Genomic DNA, 21257 nt, shown 5'->3' with positions numbered 1-21257 from the left:
AAACAGCATCTGCATTCACTAGGACTAGGAGTCTGAGTTCCCATTAGATCATGGATGATTTCCTTCACATCACCAGCGATGATGACCACTGCTTCCTGCTCAAGCCACAATCAACATCCTGTAAAAAAAACTCTTGCATCAACAGACATTTTACTGCAATGGTACTCCTATCTCTCTGCAGGATGGAAACGTATTCAGAAGGGCTGCTGTAGGCTAGCTTCAACCTGCACAAAGCCTCACAATCTCACAATTTCATCCTTTTCTCTGTGATCCTCAATTCTACGTGAATTCCCTGCGAGTGACCATTGCCAAACAAGATATCAAAATGTATCAGTACCGAGATGACACACAACTCTTTCTCTAAAAGTCTCTAATGTTCATGACATCCAGCAACTCAAGGATTATCTGATCATTTAAGCCTGCATGGTATGTCACGTACCCGATTACATAAAACACTTCTGCCATATAAAGGACCCATAGCACTGTGGGCATTCTGGAGTCTGGGGAAATTTACTAAATGTTGATCCATTGCAGCACAGCAACCGAAGGTAACAGCACCATTATCTACTAAGTGTGTGCTGGCACATTTTAGGCTGCCACACATCAACACACACACCCTTGTGCTACAGTGGAAGAGTGAGTATTTTGTCGCGCATAGCTTTTATACTGGGATGGTACCCATCCAGTATAAAATACTATGCCCTGACAAAGTTTTAAAAAATTGTATGTGTGCTGTACACTGCAGCACACAGGCAAAGTTGTACAATCTAGAGAAGTTTAAACGTGCTCCACCGTTAGACCTGCTTTGAGAAGGCATAATTTTTTGGTGCAAATTCCTGTCTACAAATGTTAGTAGACAGGAGTTTGTGTCAAACTAAATGGCGTTTGCATGCGAATGCCCACGTGCCACATAACTACAGAAGGAACACCCCCTTGAGGCAAAGTAGGGTATAGCACTACTCTGTATTACTTTAGGCAACTTCCCAACAAAAATCTTGGTTGCATTGGTGAGTAAATCTCAATAAAGCAGTTTGACCTGGGTTTGCATCGCTTTTGTGACGCAAACTTGGACACAAGGTGTTAGGAAATCTGCCCGTTTTTTCTTCTGTCTCCTCTCTATCACTTATGTTGTTTGTTAATAGTGCATTGTGCCTCTGCCGTTAATATGTGTTCAACGTGCTGTGAGGTGCACGTTTAAATGTGGCACTGGCTGTTTTTTCAGGCTTGAGTCCAACATGGACGTCATTTAGGGGTCACCAGGGGGTGCCCCTTGTGACCCTGGCACTGCCTTTGCTACCCCTGGCCTCGGGGGTGGCAAAATCAGTGCCAGAAACACAGGGGCAGCTCGACCTAATGGACGTAGGTTGGGCTCCACCTCCCTTATTTTCTGTCAGTGTTTTATTACAAACATAGTGAATAATATTATTCGTTACTGGTATAGCAAAACATTTTAAAATTTGCTACAGTATGTCAATATGTGGGCGCCAGCTAAGTTAAGAATGCTTTTAAATGAATGCATTTGCGTGCTTGCGGGTGAGTGTCTTTTTATGTGAGAGAGCGTGTGAATGTGTGTGTATGTGTAAGCATGTGTGTGTGAGTCAAAGGGACAAATGATGTGTATCATTTACGCTACCCCTGGCATTTTGGTGAATTGACGCCCATGCTTGAGACCGATTAGATGGGTACTGTCTCTGTTTTCAATGCCAGAGAGTGATTCTGTCTATCCAGTGTGAAAGTCTCCCTGGCCAGGTTTCCTGTTAAGGTCTCCCTCTGTCAGTATCCTCCAAGGGAGGAGTCAATGGCGTCCCTATCATCATTATCTCATAACCAGTGTCTCCCTGTCCCTAGTGTCAGTTCCTCTGAGTTTCTAGTGTGAACTTGTCTACAGTGTCAGTAGCTATGACTACTTATATATGAATAGAAAAAAACACACATTTCCATCAGTAAACACAAAAAAAACTAAAGTGTGCTTACATCCAGATTTATTTAAGGTGGACTAACAAGTCCTGGGGGCAATGTAGCAAGTGTTCTTTAGGCACTTTGTTTTCCAGTCCACTTATGTGTCCATGTCTAAATAGCAAAAAGCTTTCCATTCCTGCATCTCGGGCTGCTCTGTAATCTTTTACATAATCATCTCCGATATGTAGAGCCTGCTCAGGGGAAGTTCCAGCCAGGCGCAGGGCCTTCTCAAAGATCCGGATGTCTGGCTTGGCCACGCCTGCTCTCTCTGAAGTCATGACAAATTGAAAATAGTGATGAAGCCTGCAGTGGTGCAGGACCTGCTCAAGCCTATTATCAAAATTGGAGATCACCACCATGCGGAGACCAAGCATACAGCATTTGTCTAAGGTTTCAGTCACACCTGGTAAAACGTCCCAGTTCTTCTCAGTGGAAAAATTACTATAGAGGGTCTCTGCTAAGGAGGTGAGAACTCGATCTTCGTGGACACCGCTGAGTCTGAAGGTTTGTTTCACTATGTCCATCCACCACTGCTGGGAGCTGAGCCCTTGTGTAAGACCATAATTAGGAAACAGTCGGTTTTGGGCTCTATAAGCCTCCTGGAAAGACCTATTTAGAGACTCTGACTCCACAGGAATTCCCAGACGTCGTGCTTCGGCGCAGTACTGCTCTCCAACGGATCGTCGTAACTGCACTAAAGTGTCCTTGACATCCCAGGTCAGCAATTTCAACCTCATGTTTGTAGTAGTGCTTCATCAATTTCTAGCCACTCCGTTGTCCTGAAAGAAAAGTGAAAATCATGATGACAGTAACACACTTGCAAAATGTCACACTACTGTGATCTGTTCACTTAGGCCATGGGGGTTATATGACCTGTGTATTAGGATATTCCCAAACTAACATGTAGGTCTTCAATGCTTTTGCTTTTAAACAACTGATACACATTTGATGTTTAATATAACACTCACAAGATTCATGGATCTGGGAGTTGGGGGGAGAGATGCTGCCACCCAGGCTCCCAGCACCTTATAGCTGCCTTTGTTACTTTTTGCTGTAGTTACTGTACCTGTCTGATTTAGTGCAGACCTAGGTGCAAGTAGCAGCAGAGCATGTCACAGAAACACTGCACTGTTTTATGCTGGAACATCTCAAATATGAACTGTTCCTCATAGAACAGTACGGTAGATGGGTCTAGATAATACTGAACAATACAAATCTAGATGAGATGGAGACAGATGCAACCACGTTTAATTGACAAAGAGCACTGGTCAAACATGTTTACAAAGTATTTTAAAGTGGAAAGGCTGTAGGACTGAAGTGGTCAACAATCACTTTTTTCAGTATTTGGTTTCAGCCTGATACATCTTTGTCAAAGCAACAAAAGCTATGGCTCCCAAAAATGAGATCAAGGCAACTGGCTCAACTAAAAAGAGGAAAGATAAAGAGCTGTATTCAGCTACAAGATGTTTCAGTGCAGTAATACACACCAAAGCTTAGCTCTGAGCGCTCAGATTGGCCAGGTGTATGTCAAATACAATCTTCTGCAACAGGATTCCCACAACCTTGCGGGGAAGGTTGCCTTTCTTGATATGCAAATGCAGAAGTTAAGAAACAGTGAAGGGTTTCGCTTGTAATTAATAAGACTTTGGAATAAGACGTTGCTGTCACTAAGAAGTTCTGTCAATAAAATAAGCCTAATTCACACAATATAACGTGAGAATTTGATGGTTACATGAGGAACATGAGGAAAAAGATGGCCGTGATACACTTATTTCTTCAACGAATTCTTCATGAATTAAGTGACTGATCTGGGCACCCTTGATTTAGACGTAGCGCAGAGTATTAGTAATTTCCCCCATAGCAGCATCACCACTTAGATTCCTTATCATTAAATGCTGTCAGAAATAAAATAATGATACACATAAGCCACACCTGTGGCCCTGGAGGAGCAAAATAAAATTAGCAAAATAAAATGTTCCTAGAGAGGAATAAATTAAGTAAATTACATATCTAGTTATACTAGGTACAGTCACGGTCCCTGAATCGCTATTTAGACATTGGGGGTCAGATGTACAACCCTCAGTGTTTGCGAGTCAGTTTGGCAAACACTGATGTACAACAGTGTCTGAGACACTATTTGCGATTCCCAAATCAGTCCTGCCCCATTAATAATCATGAGGCAGTTTACAATTTGGGACCTATTGGGAATGACCACCAAAAATAAGCAGTTTTTTTTTTTTTTTTTTTTATTTTTTTTTTTTAAATAAATGGAGCCCGTTTTCCTTAAAGGAAAACAGAATGCAATTTTTTGTTGTAAGCATTGTGGGCTTTTAACCATGCCCACCTCATGCCCATCACTTTAATTCGTTCATGGGCTTGCCTTTCAAATATCTCTTGTGGTCATTGGTAAATGCTTTACATTTGTCCCGACTTGCACTCAGACCCTGTTATAGGGATAATTGCACGACTGCTGATATACTGTAGGGTGAGCAAACTACTTTTTTCTTTTGTATGCGCTTCATGGCTGCCATAGCGCTCACAGCGCTCAGAGCGTGAACTCGATCTGCAGTATCATTTTTACATTATATGCACTCTGATCTGCTTAGTACACGTTCTTTGTAGCATGCATATTAACCTTTTGATGACTCCAGACTTCCACTTGACAAAAGTATGTTCTCTCTCCAGAAAGAACATAAATCGCCAGAGATATTTTGACATTTTTATATTTCATGCACTAGTAATTTGCCTACTACACGTTCTTTGCAGCAGACACATTAACCCTGTGTGCTACCTTATGGTGACTCCAAGCTTCCACTAGACAAAAGTACATTCTCTTGGCTGCCATGGCGCTCACATCGTGACCTCGTTCAGCAGTATCATTTTTACATTAAATGCACTCTGATCTGCTTAGTACACGTTCTTTGCAGCTGGCATATTAACCCTGTGCACTACCTTATGATGACTCCAAGCTTTCACTAGACCAAAGTATGTTCTCTCTCCCGAAAGAACATAAATCGTCAGAGTTATTTTGACATTTTTACATTATATGCACTTTGTGATTTGCCTAGTACAAGTTCTTTGCAGCACACATATTCGTTCTGGGACTTGTAGTTTTATTTTTATAATGTAATACAAGTTGGAAACCAGCCCTTGGAGTAGTCTTTGGAAAGTTGACCAGCTCCCTAGTTCGATGCGTGATTTGCTCTTTTAGTTTATGTTTCAGCTTTGTTTCTAGGACTTGTAGTTTTATTTTTACAACATGATACAAGCTGCAAATATAAAGCAAAAATCTGACTAGATTAACTACACACATTTGTGTCTCTGAAACTTGAGCTGTGTGACAATGTATGTATAAAACTAACCTTGAGAAAACCTTACAGTTGATTATGCTGTACAATGGTCAATTTTTATAACTAATATTTCAGTTCAAGAATGACTGAGGAGCATTAATATAATCTGAGGTGGCTCTCCTCAAGCGTGTGAAAAATCATGGGTGATTTTTCGACTACCCAGACTGAAGTAAATGTACAGTCATTCAGTAAGCACACATTCTTGGAGTACAATTATTTATTCATTGCCCTGCAGTAAATGTTGCCTGTACCAACTGCCATGTAAATATGTTTTGCACCTGTGAGTAGTTTGTGTTTTAAGGGCCTTGTTTAAAAAATATATTCTAGTAGGCCTACTAGCCCTTTAGTCATATGCAGGGCCACTGGAATTATATGGCAGAAAGGACCAAAATATGCGGCAGGGTTGACCAATTCATGTGTCCAGTTATGCATTTACAATGCCAACAGCTCAACTCAAGTAAATGCAAGGCCTATTTTTTTTTATTTTTTTTTAAGAATGGGCAGTGGTCTGTGTCGTATAGAAGGCCTGATTTTTAATAAATAATACACTCATTTCTAACCGGGTTATGGAACGGTAGGAGACCAGTTGGCTTCATTATAACAATAGAAAATGAGTTCCAGCATGCCATAAAGTTTCAGAATTTTATGAGGTGACTGATTAAATCGGATAATTGACTATAGAGTTTATGTACGTAGCTGTTTAGGAATGTAGAGGATTATAGATGCTCATGAAGTAACAGATGAGTATTACCATCTCCAATAAAATATGTTATTGCTATTAATATAACGGAGAAATGGACATCTAGATTACCAACAATACACTATAAACACAACATGGCTTCAAGCCGTGCAGCTGACAAAACACTTGTGACCTCCATGGCACACTCCAATAAAGCCAAGGACACTATTACCCTCTCTAAGCCAACTTTTGACACCATTGTAAACATGGCAGAGCTCCAAAACATCTGCCTAACTGTTTATAACCTCAATGGCACATCCAGATCAAGTTATACTCATACTTCACCCTGCACCAACAGTACATATTAGATACAACCTGTCATTCACATACAGGTGGCTTTATGCTGTACAGTTAGCAGGTGTTTGACCCTAAAAAAGAAGGCATAGTCAGCATTCTGATGACTTAAGGCTACCACATACCTGTATAATGGCATTATCTACAGAAAATGGAAAACGATGTTTAGAGGAGCATAAAATAAATAGCATTTTCCATTAGCATGCGCTTCCTTTCTCTTGATGCGCCACACAAATCCATAACAGAGTCTAGCTCACTTCTTCCTTTGTGATTATTTCAAAACAATACTTAGATTATGCTCAGTGAGACGCCCATAAAGGGTATCCAGACTCCTAAACCCTATCTGAATCACACAAACGGTGAGAATATGCTTTACAATTCTACTTAACATGACATAACATGCCCATTGTATGTCCACTTTACTACTGTACAATTCCATTCATTTTAATTATGTAACTCAGGATGTGCAAACCTACAGCTGACAGAATGCACTAATTGTTTGTTAATCTGTCCACATACGTAAATATAAGTCAAAGAAATGTAGTCTTCCCAAGGAAAGACAGTATATGCACCCTTTCTCTACAGTCATTACAATGACAGGAGAACACAACATTCCATCTGGGAACAGGGTGACTATTGAAGGAGTGTTAAGACTTTTCCTCCTTGGCGTGGTCTCCCTTAACTTTTTGCCTCTGTTTCCCAGGTTGCTGATGTATGCTGGACTCTGTTTTTGCTGTTTTTGTTACTCTGGGAACTTTATCACTGCTAACCAGTGCTAAAGTGCAAGTGCTCCTTCACAAAATGTGTATGTAATTGGTTCATCTATGATTGGCATATTTGATTTAGTAGCAAGTCCCTAGTACAGTGCACTAGAAGTGCCAAGGGCCTGTAAACAAAATGCTACTAGTGGGCCTGCAGCACTGATTGTGCCACCCACATAAGTAGCTCTGTAATCATGTCTCAGACCTGCCACTGCAGTGTCTGTGTGTGCAGTTTTAACTGTAAATACCCACTTGCCAGGCCTAAACTTAGCTTTCCTTACATGTAAGGCATCCCTAAGGTAGGCCCTGTGTATCCCCAAGGGCAGGGTGCAGTGTATGGTTAAGGTACGGCATATAGTAATGTGTTTTATATGTCCTGACAGTGAAATATTGCTAAATTAGTTTTTCACTGTTGCAAGGCCTGTCCCTCTCATAGGTTAACATGGGGGCTGCCTCTAATATATTCAAAGTGTAGATTCCCTTTGGGAGCGGGCAGGCATATGGAGTTTGGCGTCTATGAGCTCACAATTTAAAAATACATATTTTAGTAAAGTTGATTTTAAGATTGTGTGTTTGAAAATGCCACTTTTAGAAAGTGAGCATTTACTTGCTTTTACCATTTCTGTGACTCTGCCTGTTTGTGGATTCCCTGTCTGGGTCAGTTTGACAGTTGGGCTGGTTGCACCGCTCACTAGACAGTGACATAAAGGGAGCTGGGGTGTAGTCTGCATTTCCTGATGAGCCATCTGTGCTAGGAGGGAGGGACGGAGTGGTCACTCACACCTGAATGGGCTGTGCCTGCCCTCACACAATGCAGTCTCCAACCCCCTGGTGAGTGTCTAGGGCATGGCCTGGGCAAGGCAGGTTTTTTACAATCAAGAGAGACTTTGCTTTGAAGTAGGCCTACTTCAAAGGAGAAAATGGGTATAAGAAGGGCACCTAAAACCACAGACTTTAGAACACTTCTAGAAACCAAGAGGAACCTCTGCCTGGAGAAGAGCTGAAGGGCTGAGGAAGAAAAGCTGCCCTGCCTGGGACTGTGCTTTGTGGAGCTATCCTGCAGTTGCTGCTTCTGCCAAAGTAAGAGGGCAAAAGGCTGGACTTTGTGTGCCTTCCATCTTGTGAAGATCTCCAAGGGCTTGATTTAGAGCTTGCCTCCTGTTGTTTGAAGTCTCAGGTACCGCAAAGACTTCTCTCTGCCAGCACCTAGAGTCTCTGGAGAGACTCCTACTCTGCCAAGTGGTGCCCATCCAGTTCCTGGGACCCTGAAAGGAGAAGCTGGCAGCCTAAGAGGAAGAAATCCACGCACCGACCGCCATTTGGAGAAAAGATCAACATGACTCCGATCTGAGACTGACAAATCGACGTGCCGCCGGCTTCGTGGTTGAAAATTGACGCTAGCCTGCAACGTGACCCAAAGATCGACGCCCGGGACTGGAGAAACGATGCACAGCATCGCTGACAGAGGCTGGTGAGATCGCAACCTGCGCTGCATGGTTTTTGGATCATCGTGCGGCTGGATTCCCAAGGCAAACACCACTGGGCGTGTAAAAACGACGCGAGCCCTGCCCAGACCCAAGAGTGCTGACTGGATCGATGCATCGCTCTCCTGTGGAGAGAAGAAACGATGCGTACCAACCCGACGAAAGGAGACGCAAGGTCTCGCTCATGAGTGAAATCGACGCATCGCAAGCACTTATTGACGCACACTCCCCTGTGTGGGGTTATTTTTGACACACCCAAGGTTCATTTTCACGCTAACAGCGTTAATGTGTATTTAAAACTACATGAAGACTCTTTTTGCCTTATAATTGATAACTTGACTTGTGTATTGTGAATTTTTGTCATTTTGGTCTTGTTTTGTTTAGATAAATATTTCCTATTTTTCTAACCCTGTGTTGTGAAATTTTGTAGTGTTTTCATTAAGTTACTGTGTGTGTTGGTACAAATACTTTACACCTAGCACTGTGAAGTTAAGCCTACTGCTCATGCCAAGCTACACAGGGGCTAAGCAGGGATTAGCAGGGGGTGATTCTCTTTTAGCCTGAGTAGTGTGAGGGTCCTTGCTTGGACAGGGGGTGTAACCTGACTGCCAACCAAAGATCCCATTTTTAACAAGGAGCAAGACAATATTTGAAAATACATCACTTCATTCTTTTGTGAGAAACAGTGTTATTGTGTAGGCATCAGTAACAAGTTCATAAAGTGTTCGATGCAAGGCCTTAAAGAAGCAATGACTTTGAGTATCCAGTGTAGATGCCCCATACAAACCGTTCCTTCACTGAATCAGTCAGATGTTTAGCATTTGGGCACCTTTGCCCTTCTATGACACGAACACATAAGACAGAGTATGCAAATAGTCAAATGTCCTTCTGTCAATGAAGACCATTTGAGCATAATTTTCATTTCATGGCAACAATTACCTTCAGTTTCAAGTCCTGATGACCCAGTCCAATTTATTAACCATGGATCGAAGAGGTGACATATCACCCTCAACAGATTTTTTTAATTTAAGAATTGTGAAATATATCTACTGTTGTTTTTTGCATTACTTTAATAAGTTTGTTGATAAAAACCTCCTTACTGCAATCTACCACTTTCACTAAATGTCACCGTGTTGTGTTAACTCGTTAACAGTGTAAAGCTTGACCGTAATAAGCATTGTGCCTGAATAAATTCTGATACTCGTATTACATAACAGGCGTTGCTTCGGACATGCATTTAACTTGTACTGGTGTCTACACAGTAACACAATGTCTCACAAAAAATTGAAGTGATTTAATTGGAAACGTTGTCTTTCTCCCCCTCTCTACAGGTCCCAGAGGGCAGAGATACGAGTGAATACATGAGTTAGTGATTTTGACGACAAGGCATTCAACATAAGAAAGCTATGATTCTTTGTATCTGGGGATTAGGTGCTATGAGTTGTTTAGTTCTTAAATCGTTAAGGCATTCGTGACTGCGCTTAGCGTTGTTCAAAATGCAGTGCAGTAGGTCTGGGGGTGTACATGAGGTAACCCTCCTAAGGGAGACAATGGCGATGTTTGGCCCCAAAAGGAGTAGGAAGTGCCCATGGCCTGGCTTTGTGCCCTGCAACCTCCAGTTGAGCTAATACACGTCCAATAAGCCTCGCCTATACTTGCCAACCATATGCACACTTCAACAAAACCCACAGATTCATTGACCATCTATTCGTGTTCTCTCCTAAACATCCTACCTGAGATCACAATATACCACAGCATCATGCTGTACTACCCTGTTCTGCATCGGCATTGCTCCCCTACTAAACTCACCACCAGTACAGTTCTGTGCCACCAGTGACAGATACCCCTTATGCGCTCAATACACCACACACCGGCTTTTGATGCCCCTGCTTTGCTCCACAGTCTCCTTTATTTAACTAGTTAATGACACTGCCCAGCCCCTGCTCCAATCACAGGCCATACAAAATACAATCTTTACTCCCTCCCTTAAAGGCACTCCATTTCAACTGGAGATTACAGGGAAATGAAGAGTAGGGAGCGCATATAGTTAACTAACATTGTACCTGTTCATCCTTGCTGTAAAGCTGAAAGAGAAGCCAAAAGTTATGGCTTCAGTATTTCTCAAGCTCCTCCTCCTGTACTATCACTGCTTAATTAGAGGAGGAGGGCCTTCGTGAACACAATAACGTTTTCTCCTGAAATAGATAGGTGACAAGGATCGCGGAACTTTCCTGTCACGGGTAGTAGCTTCCACAACACCCTCGACCCCACCAAAAAGCGTGTTGGGTCCCTTTCCTCTTGAACATCCACTGATAACAACATCTCCTACTATTTTTCATTACACAGTAGAAGAGGCTATCTCAAATAATGGATCCTTCAATGTTCAAACAAGACAATGGACACGCTGATGTAGGAAGTGTCCAACGCGGACTAATTTAGGAGTGCTATGACACAGAAACAGGGTATCACTGACACAGAGCAAATCTGACTCCAGAACAAGGTGGGATAAACATTGGGAGGGGGACACGCATACCCTTGTTCAAAAACGGTGAAATACTGGTAAGGTAGACACAAACAGGGTGACTGGGGGTATTTACAGTAAAGTGGAGAGTAACCTACACCAGAACAATGACACATGGACAAATACTCAAAGACACGTTTACACTGCGTGACCAACACACAGATATGGACACAATGAAGGAGGAAGTCTATTAGTGGGGCATGTAAATTGCATGCGACTATTGGAAAGCAATGGCATGAGGATGGTGGTCCATTGACACTGTGAGTGAAAAAAGAAGGACTATCACTGGGACAGGAAGTCTGAAACAGGGAGGGGTGAACAATAGACAGAAAATGACACAGGAAAGCGCCTTCGGTACGCCGTGATAGGATGACAATGAAAAGCACTCTCCACTTCTCCTTTCACTAACCCTCTTCTACCAACATACACTAGGCCACCTCATATGTCACTGCCCTCCTCAGTTTTTATAATGTTCTTCTCTTCCCATCTCTGATGTCCCTGCCCACAATTACTGCCCCTCTTGTCATAACTCACTCTCTTTTGCTCGCTTCTCTGCCTACGACTGCCATCACTGCACACTTCTTTCAGTGGCTTTTCCTGTCACTTTCATATACGGGAATCACGACCTCCCCCCGTGTTACTGTCAAAGTAATAACTCGCTGTCCGTCACTGTCCCCAAATTTCGAAACTTCAATCGCAACCTTTCTGTGGTCGTCTTTAGAGCTCCTGCCACTACCTCCTCTCTATTATTTCTGCACCTGCCCACCGCTCCTGTCACTGTCAATTTTTTCCAGCCACTGCCCTCTCCTAAAAAGACCACTGCAATATTTAATCACTGAACGGCCTCCCACATCACTGCCGTTTTCATCAGTCAATAGCCACTTCTCAACTCTGCACACCCATTACATCGCTTCCCTCACTGCTCCGCTCTTATGACGCGTCCCTCAAAGCAACGCCACGCTTAATGATTCTACTTTTACTGCGCGTCTACACACCGCAACAGTCCTCATCCCTTGTCATTGCTCACCCCTGCCCGCCAATGTCCACTTCTCCCTGTCGAGAATGCTAACTCTCCAGTCACTCCCCTTTCTCTACCTATTTTCCTTAACGGACCATTACGAATACAATGGTTTCCCGACGGTGCCCTCTGCCCACCATTGCTGTCACTTGTTCCTTGCCGTATCTTCACCTTCCGGGTCAGACTAACATAACACAGGTCTGTTACTCTGAACGCAGGTCAGGTTGAGCCAAACTCATCCTCTGGGATTTTGATCTAAGGGGATGCCTGCAGTAGTCCTTCTAGGAAAATCCTTCATTCCCCCACGTTAAAAATGGCACTAACCTGACCATTACCGCAGCAACTAAGCGACAGTTGCAATAATTTTCACTCGGTACTGGCAATGTGTAGCCCTGTTTTTGTATGCAAGCACAACTGCCCTTAGAGAAAAAGCTGAATTGAAGCACCAACCACAAAATGACATTAATAGGTTACACACACGACCTCTCTATACAACGTTATTTCAACCATTAACAAGATGTGTTCCGGGCTGAAAGTAGTGCGACATTTGTAGGTCAGCACTGCCCAGAACATAAAGAACGTGTGGCAGCCCTGCCCAGAATTTACTCTTGGGTACAGTAGGGTCCCTCCCAGCCCAGGAACACGCAAATGACTACGCCACACACGGAGCTCTGTAATAGACTATTTTTAACTCAGCATAGATCACACATTGCACTCTGATCAGTCATAACTGTTAATAACCACATCTTAAAACGGCAAATTAAGTAATTCCTCTGTTGGGTCCACCAAGTACCACAAGGGTCCTAGTGCACATAGTCTCACGACAATACGTTTCCCCCATTATGAAATAAAAAATCTAAACAACAGTCACATTATATTTCTCCAAAAAGTCATTGATGCACTTGGACTAGTCGGCCACGTCGAGTAGTACGAGGTGGTTAAGATTCACTTTGGTTGTGCACTGATGGCACAGGCTATATTGCTTGATCTGGACTGTTTGGTGGGATCGCCTCATGCATAATTGCAGGAGCTTACGAACGCCGAGGTAGGTACTTAGAGTGTGACGGCTCGCATGTGATGTACTTTACAGGGCGCTGCTGCATCATCATGTGTCCTTTGCACATCACAACCCTCAGAGGATCGACAGCAAACAAGGTGTATGTTTTCCGCTTTAGTTTCTGCTTGACCAGGACCCAGTCACCTTCATCGAAGACTGTTTCCTGTGCTGGTCAATGCCGATTGGCATGTTTTCATTTTGCTCTTTCAAGAAGTATCTGTGAGATTAACCTTATCAGCATTCAAGGATTGTTCCACTGTCCACTGCGGCAGCTTGGTTTTAATGGCAATTCCTGTAGAGCAAGGTTGTAGGACTCTCACCAGTTTTGGAGTGAGGAGTTGGATGATAAGCACGGAGGGCTTGACTCAGGGCCTGGTTTAACTCCCCTCCCTCCAAAGATGCTAGTTGAATTACCCTTTTGAGGGCACTTATGAATCGTTCCACAACACCATTGGCTTTGGGCCACATAGGTTTACTCTCTTGATGCTTGACATTTAGTCTGACTACAAACTCCTTTAATTCTTTGCTGCTGAACAGCGGACCATTGTCAGATTTGAGAATGACAGGGATACCCCACGCTGCAAAGACGTCATCTAGCCATTCGATTACCTTATCATGGGTTGTTGATGATAACTCCCCTAATAAAGGAAAGGGTTAATGCTCATCAGTGGCTTCCATGAGATGATGTCCGCATCCTACGGCTAAAAGAAATCAACTGCAACTCTTTCCCAAGCCTGTGCAGGAAGGTCAGACATTGTCAATGGATACTGCATCACTTTGGTGGAAAGGCAGTTGAAAAGATGGCACTCTTTTAGTTCCCTCTCAACTTGCTCGTCTAGGCGTGGAAACCATACTCAGGTGGTCATTATGACATTGGCGGTGAGTGATAAAGTGGCAGAAATACTGCCAACAGGCCGGCTGTAATTACCGCCAAATTATGATCATGGCGGTGAGAACTTCCATAGGCAGAAAAAGTACCACACCATCCGCCAAGGCGTTAACACCATGCACCACGGCGGTAGCCATCAACAGCCAGGCGGAAGACAAAGTACCGCCCACCACATCACCACACAGCAAACCGCCACGATTTCCGGGGCGGAACCAATGCCATCAAAAGCCTGCACAGAAGACGAAAGACTCCCCATGAGAGACACAGAGAAGGACAACGCCGCCATGGAACCAGAACTGCAAATCTTCCCAATGCTCTTCTATGCCATGCTCCACCTGGAACACCAACGCCGACGGTGAGTACAGCTGCCTAGCACACAAGAGAGGGAGAGAGGAAAAGAAGAGTGACACACACACACACGCGCAACACACCCCAGACACATTCACACGCACAACACACACCAGACACATACACACCATACACACAACCAGCTGCAGATGCAAAACAATGACACAAGGCACACGGAATAATAATGCAAGGACAACAAGAAGGCAGTAATGAGAATGTATTGAATGGGAATGGGAACAGCCACCAAATGAACAAATTGGATCACAAAGAGATATGTACAAATGTCCTCAAAGGTCCAATGCCCAGTCCAAAGTACTAAGGGTCCACAGGGCCACAGGGCACAGTCCAAGGCCCAACTTGTTTCCTGACATCATCCACACAGTACCCTGCAGGGGCATCATTTTGCAAGATGGGAGGTGGGGGGGCACCTCAGCCGAAGTCGGGAACTTGCCCACTGGATCTGGAGGAGGCTCCATGCCAATTTATCTTTGCTGGGGAGTGCAAGGTCAGTCTCTCAGGTAGGTGACTTGCCCACTGGTTCTGGAGGGGGCTCCATGCCCATTACCTGTGCTGGGGCGTGCAAGGTCACAGTCTCTCAGGTGGGTGACTTGCCCACTGGTTTTGGAGGGGGCTCCATGCCCATTACCTGTGCTGGAGCGTGCAAGGTCACAGTCTCTCAGGTGGGTTACTTGCCCACTGGTTCTGGAGGGGGCTTCATGCCCATTTACCTATGCTGGGGCGTGCAAGGTTACAGTCTCTCAGGTGGGGGACTTGCCCACTGGCTCTGGAGGGGGCTCCTTGTACAGCAGTCCCTGGAGGGTGGCCTACATGCCCTCTGCTGGAGGTGAGGGCTGAACTGTCTCATCTGGAGGTGAGGGGTGCAATGTGTCAGCAGGTGAAGGTGCCTCCTGGGCAGCCTCTGCTGGAGGTGAAAGCTGCATTGTCTCAGCAGGTGACGTTGCAGCCTCTGCAGGAGGAGTGGGCTGCACTGCCTCAGCTGGAGGTGAGGGCTCCGTGACCACTGGTAGTGGTGTCACCCTGCCAGTCTCTGCTGGAGGTGAGGGCTCCTTCCCCTTCATGGCAGGAGTCGAGGGCTCCTTCCCCTTCATGGCAGGAGTAGAGGGCTTCATGGCAGGAGTAGAGGGCTTCTTCCACTTCATGGCAGGAGTTGAGGGCTTCTTTCCCTTCTTGGCAGGAGGTGCGGGCTCGTCCCCTTCATGGCAGGAGTTGAGGGCTTCTTCCCCTTCATGGTAGGAGTTGAGGGGTCCTTCCCCTTCATGGCAGGAGTTGAGGGCTTCTTCCCCTTCATGGCAGGAGGTGTGGGATCCTTACCCTTCCTGGCTGGTGGAGTGGGATCCTTCACTGTCTTGCCTCCGCAACTATGAGGTGCCTCCACTGTCCCCATGGACTGTTTGGCTGATGTGCTGGGTCATTGGGACCCTGCTCTTAAGGGCAGGACGGGGGGAGGGAGAAGGAAGAGGTAAAGTTGGGCAAGGAAAATCTTCTTAGGGACAGTGGGCGGGAAGCGGGAAGAGGGAAGAGGGAGGAGGGATGGGAGTGGAGGTTGAGGGAATGGTTGTTTGAGGTGTATGTCTGCTGGACTTGGGTGCAGGTGCATGGGCAGTGTGCGTGTGTGAGGTGGATGGCTGTTGGGTGTCTGAGTGCTTGCATTTGTGTCCTTAAGAAGGGGGGACAGACAGGGTGGGAGAGGACACAGGGGACTCGTGGATGGATATTGTGGAGGTGTCTGCTAGTGAGGTGTGTCTGCTAGTGAGGTGTGTGTGTTGCTTGGTGTGGTGATGCTGGTGGTAGATGTTGATGCAGTGCCTGCAGGAGTGAGTGTGGACGTGATTGTGAGGGAGGTGGAGGAGGGGAGACAGTGGAGGCAGTAGATGTGATTGTGTCTGCAACTGTCTGGTGTTTGTGTGAGTGCTTGTGGGCTGAAGTGTGGTGCCTGTGTTTGACTGTGCCACTCTTGTGTAATGTCTTGTGTGCATGCTCTTCTGTATGTGTCCGTGGGATGGGTTGGGGTTGAGGAGACTGGGACTGGGAAGTGGTATTTGGAGGTGGGTCGGTAGGAACAGAGACAATGGCTGCCATCAGACAGGAGGCCAGAGCCTGAATCGATCTCTGTTGGACCGCTAATCCACTGTGGATGCCCTCCAGGAATGCATTGCATTGCTACATCTGGGATGCCAGCCCCTGGATGGCATTCACAATGGTTGACTGCCCTACAGAGATGGATCTTAGGAGGTCAATAGTCTCCTCTCTCAGGGTAGCAGGGCTCCCTGGGGCAGGGCCTGAGGTGCCTGGGTTGAAGAAGATGCCCACCCTCCTGGGTGAGCGGGCACAGGCAACTCACTGAGGGGCTACTAGGAGGGCGGTGCTGGTACAGGGTGAAGCGGCTGTACCTGCAGCTGGGGTGGTCACAGAGGTGTTCACCACCACCAGGGAGCTTCCACTGGAGGAGGTATCTGAGTCTGTGTTGTCACCTCCTGTCTCCGCCGTGGTGCTTCCCTCACCCCCCGTCCCAATGGTTCCCTCGCCGTCGGTGGACTCTGCCTCCTGGGTCCTGTGGGATGCAGCTTCCTCTGTCACTGGTGCCCCAGCTCCTCCGCCAGATGATGCTAATGCACACATGGACAGGCTGACAGAAGAAAAAGGGTGGGGGGGGAGAAAAAGGGAGCACTAGGTCAATTACTGCACCAACACCACAGAAGGCATACACAGTATCATCAGACACAGGGATCAGGATTGAGCACTATGCGTTGCACTGCCAAAAAATTGGCTAGATGCCACAGCAAGATGAGGGGCAACCACCGCCAACTGCACCCCTCCTGGGACCCACTAAGCCCTGTCCGACATGGAATGCAACCTAGATAGGTTACATTGATTTACCTTTCAACCATAACCCTTGAGCAGGATCACGCTGCAATGATTGGCCTGGCATTAAGGGGCACCCACTAATTGGCACCCATCACATGGATCCCATGCCACCTATCAATTATTGTTGTAACGTCCACTGTACTCACCCCGTTGTTGCTGCTGGGATGCCCTCAAACACCCATCCAGCTCTGGGTAGGCCACTGCCAGTATGCGGGCCATCAGGAGGGTCAGGTTCCGACGGGCACTCCGCCCTCATTGGGAGGCCATCCCCAGCTGGGCCTCCGCAGCTTCCATGCCCAAAATCTCAGGTCCTCCCACCATTTCCGACAATGGGTGCTCCGCCTGCCATAGACCCCCAGGGTCTGCACGTCCTTGGCGATGGCATGCCATATTCCCTTCTTTTGATGGGCGCTGGCCTGCAGAGGCAATACAGATGGGAGGACACCATTACACATACAAACCAGCCTGTCACACATATGGCCCACCCATCCCGTTTCCATCACCATTGGCACACACATCGCCCGGCGCCCATCATGTACACCACCACAAGACATTCGCCCGCCCCCGATGACACGATGCCTGCACACACATCTCCATGCATTCTTCCCACATGCATCGTGCCCAAGGTGTACCCAAGGTGGAGGCCCATAGAGCAGTCCGTTCTGGGGTAGGACCCCATCCACTTATCGCTCCAACTCCTCAGTAAAGGCAGGGGCAGACGGTCACACGGGTCATGTTGGTTCCAGACACAGGTCACAGCAGCACACGCAGTGTAGGTGTTCTCCTGTTGAAGGTCAGGAAACAAGTGAGGATTCAGATAGAAAATGGTGGTCACGTCCGTGGCGGTGTACACCGTCACCGCCGGCGCTGATCCCCATTGGCCACAGTACTCCATATTATCCAATGAGGAATTGCATGGTGGTGCAAAACTGCCTTCCGCCACGACACCCAACGTCGGCGGAGTTACCTCACTTCTACCTGTCTCTATGTACAGGACAGGCAGTTGCCATTTCATGGTGGTGGACAACAATCAGATTAATCTTAACTGCGTCACTGCCTAGATTTGCACATACCTTGCCATTCCCACTGTCACATCACATAAATGCACCTATGTACACTGAGGTGCGGGTTCCATTGTTCAAATTGTGACAGCCTACCCACTCTTGTGTCCCTTAGATACTTACCGCTGCAGATGAATGGGAGAAGACAAACCTCCACGTAGAGACTCTTTGTGGACTTGGCTACACTGAAGGACAGGCACATTATACTGACTTATAGACTGGACAGGGCCACAATCACAGAGCTGTGTGCCCAATTGGAGCCTGACCTGATATCAGCTATCCGTCATCCCACTGGGATCCCCCACTTGTGCAAGTGCTATCAGTGCTCCATTTCCTGGCAACTGGTTCTTTCTAAGTGACAGTGGGCTTGGCAGCAGGAATGTCACAGCCAATGTTCTCCATCGTGCCGGCAAGGGTTTTGTCTGCCTTGGTGAAACACATGTGCAGCTACATTGCTTTCCCCCAGGTGGAAGATTTGGCCACTATGAAGGCAGGATTCTATTCAATGGGGAATATCCCCAATATTATTGGGGCAATTGACGGTACACATATTGAGTTTGTTCCCCCCCTGCCAGAATGAACAGGTGTTCAGGAATCATAAGAGTTTCCACTCACTGAATGTGCAAATGGTGTGCCTGGTGGACCAGTACATCTCTCACGTCACTGCCAAGTATCCTAGGTCAGTGCATGACGCCTTTGTCCTGAGTAATAGCAGCATCCCAAATGTGATGGCCCAACTACAGAGGCACAGGGTGTGGCTAATAGGTGAGCTAGAGTCCCCACCCACTGTACGTCAGTGTATGCCTTCAGGTGTTATCCCCATAGCATTGTGTAAGGCTAAATGTTGTCCCTCAATACTTGCAGGTGACTCTTGCTACCCAAACCTATCGTGGCTCCTGACCCCTGAGAGGAATGCCAGGACAGGGGCTGAGGACCGTTATAATGAGGCACATGGGCGAACCAGAAGAATAATTGAGAGGACCTTCGGCCTACTGAAGGCCAGGTTCAGGAGCCTCCATCTGACAGGTGGATCACTGTGCTACTCACCCGGAAAGGTCTGCCAGATAGTAGTGGCATGCTGCATGCTGCACAACCTGGCCCTCAGATGACATGTGCCTTTTCTGCAGGAGGAGGAGACTGGAGATGCCCCTGTGGCAGCAGTGGACCCTGAGGACAGTGAGGAGGAGGCAGAGGATGAGGATGTGGACAACAGAACATCAGTTATACGTCAATACTTCCAATGACACACAGGTGAGACAGTGGAACTGATCATTGCTCTGACTATTGATTTAATCTGTGTGACTGTAGCATGATGGCATTCACTTCCTTTACATCTCAACTTACTGTCACCTACGGCTTCTCATTTTCCAGACGTTGGTGGGCAAGGTGTGGACTGGGGTCCCTGTACAGGTGGACACACTGCTGATTGACGTGTCCTGGGGACAGAGGTGTGGGGACGCTGGGGACGCTGGGTGGGTGCTGTGGTGTTGGATACTGATGGGGGAATCTCTGTGGTGGATTGGGAGTGGGCTTGGGTGACCGACTGTCCAGTGGTCCCTGATGGGCCAGGTAGTTCATCCAGATCCAGAAGTCCAGGGTTACTGTCATCACTGTGGGCATCTTCTGTTGGGGGACTGGATAGTCATGGCACTTTCTCTCCACTCAGATTGGCTGGGGCACCTGTGGGGATGTAAGTGATGTATTATGCCTCATGCCTGTGACATATTGTACATCCCTAGCTTCCCCTCTATCGTTGCTGTTGCCCTGCCACCTTTGAATGTGTATGGTGATGTATTGTGGGATTGTTAGTTCCCCTATGCTGTGCGTGCTTTGGTGATGGGTGTCCATGCAGGACTGGGAGGGCTGTCCATGCATTGGTATGGCATGCAGGACTTGGCATTGGGGTTATTCATCTGTGTTGGGGCCGTGTGTGGGATGGAGTGGAGTGATGTGAGTGAGGGGGTGAGATGTCATGCAGGTATGGGGGGTGATAAGTGGTAAATGTTGACTTACCAGTGTCCAGTCCTCCGGCTACTCCAGTGAGTCCCTCTGGATGCAGCATTGCCAAGACTTGCTCCTCCCATGCTGTGAGCTGTGGGGGAGGAGGTGGGGGTCCACTGCCAGTCCTTTGTATGGCAAGCTGGTGCTGTGCTGCCACGGAATGGACCTTCCCCGGTAGGTCGTTCCACCTCTTCCTGATGCCGTCCCTTGTTCTTGGATGCTGTCCCACGGTGTTCACCCTGTCCACAATTCTCCGCCATAGCTCCATCTTCCTTGCAATGGATATCTGCTAGACCTGTGCTCCAAAGAGCTGTGGCTCTACCCTGACTATGTGGGTGTTGGGTGCTGTGGTTGGGTGTGCGTAGTGGAGTGCGTGAGGGATCTATGGGTATGTATGTAGTTGTCGCAGTGGTCTTGATGTCTGGTGGCAATGATTTGTATTCGTAAGGGGTTGTGGGTAATGTGGGTGTGGTGTGTGTATGGGTGTCAGGTGTGTGTTTTTTTAATTGGCTAATGTTGTGTAGTTTAGTATTTGGGTGTCCATGCTGAGCGCGGCGGTGTGTACTGCCAATGGTTTACCGCTGTTGAATGTCCGCCGTGGTGATGCGTGGGTCATAATGTGGTGGGCGTTGTTTTATTGGCGTAAAGGTATAGTGTTGGTACCAACAGTTTACCACTGACCTTTGGGCTGGCGGATGTGTATGTGAATGTATTCTGTCCGTTTGGTGTGTGTGTCATAATATGGCGAACGGATATCCGCCATCGCAGTGGTATGTTGGCGGCCGTCACCGTGGCGGTAAGCAGGATTTACCACCAATGTCATAATGAGGGCCTCAGTCTCTTAGGTCTCCCTCGGTTGCTACAAGGTTACAATGTCCTTCATGGGCTA

The 21257-nt window shown here is 46.8% G+C and overlaps 1 protein-coding gene across 4 annotated transcripts; it reads right to left on the bottom strand.

Moving 5' to 3' along the window:
• Positions 1-1965: 1965 nt before the first annotated feature.
• On the bottom strand, positions 1966-12541 carry HDHD3 (haloacid dehalogenase like hydrolase domain containing 3). Of its 4 annotated transcripts, none has more exons than XM_069241274.1 (2): positions 12451-12541; positions 1966-2738 (listed from the first exon to the last, which is right to left on the bottom strand). In XM_069241274.1, the coding sequence occupies exon 2, from the start codon at positions 2694-2696 to the stop codon at positions 1983-1985; it is 714 nt and encodes a 237-aa protein (XP_069097375.1). In that variant the 5' UTR covers positions 2697-2738; positions 12451-12541; the 3' UTR covers positions 1966-1982. The 4 variants fall into 4 exon arrangements, with proteins under 4 accessions (XP_069097375.1, XP_069097378.1, XP_069097377.1 ...); XM_069241277.1 differs by lacking the exon at positions 12451-12541 and adding an exon at positions 12264-12381; XM_069241276.1 differs by lacking the exon at positions 12451-12541 and adding an exon at positions 12204-12314.
• Between the last annotated feature and the right edge of the window lie 8716 nt (positions 12542-21257).

Source organism: Pleurodeles waltl, chromosome 6 (genome assembly GCF_031143425.1).
Source record: "Pleurodeles waltl isolate 20211129_DDA chromosome 6, aPleWal1.hap1.20221129, whole genome shotgun sequence".
Classification (NCBI taxonomy): Eukaryota; Metazoa; Chordata; class Amphibia; order Caudata; family Salamandridae; genus Pleurodeles; species Pleurodeles waltl.
This window is presented reverse-complemented; position numbering and strand designations above follow the sequence as displayed.

Coding starts and splice junctions, on each gene's coding strand:
- HDHD3 (XM_069241274.1), bottom strand. CDS start 2,696: ATGAGGTTGAAATTGCTGACCTGGGATGTCAAGGACACTTTAGTGCAG.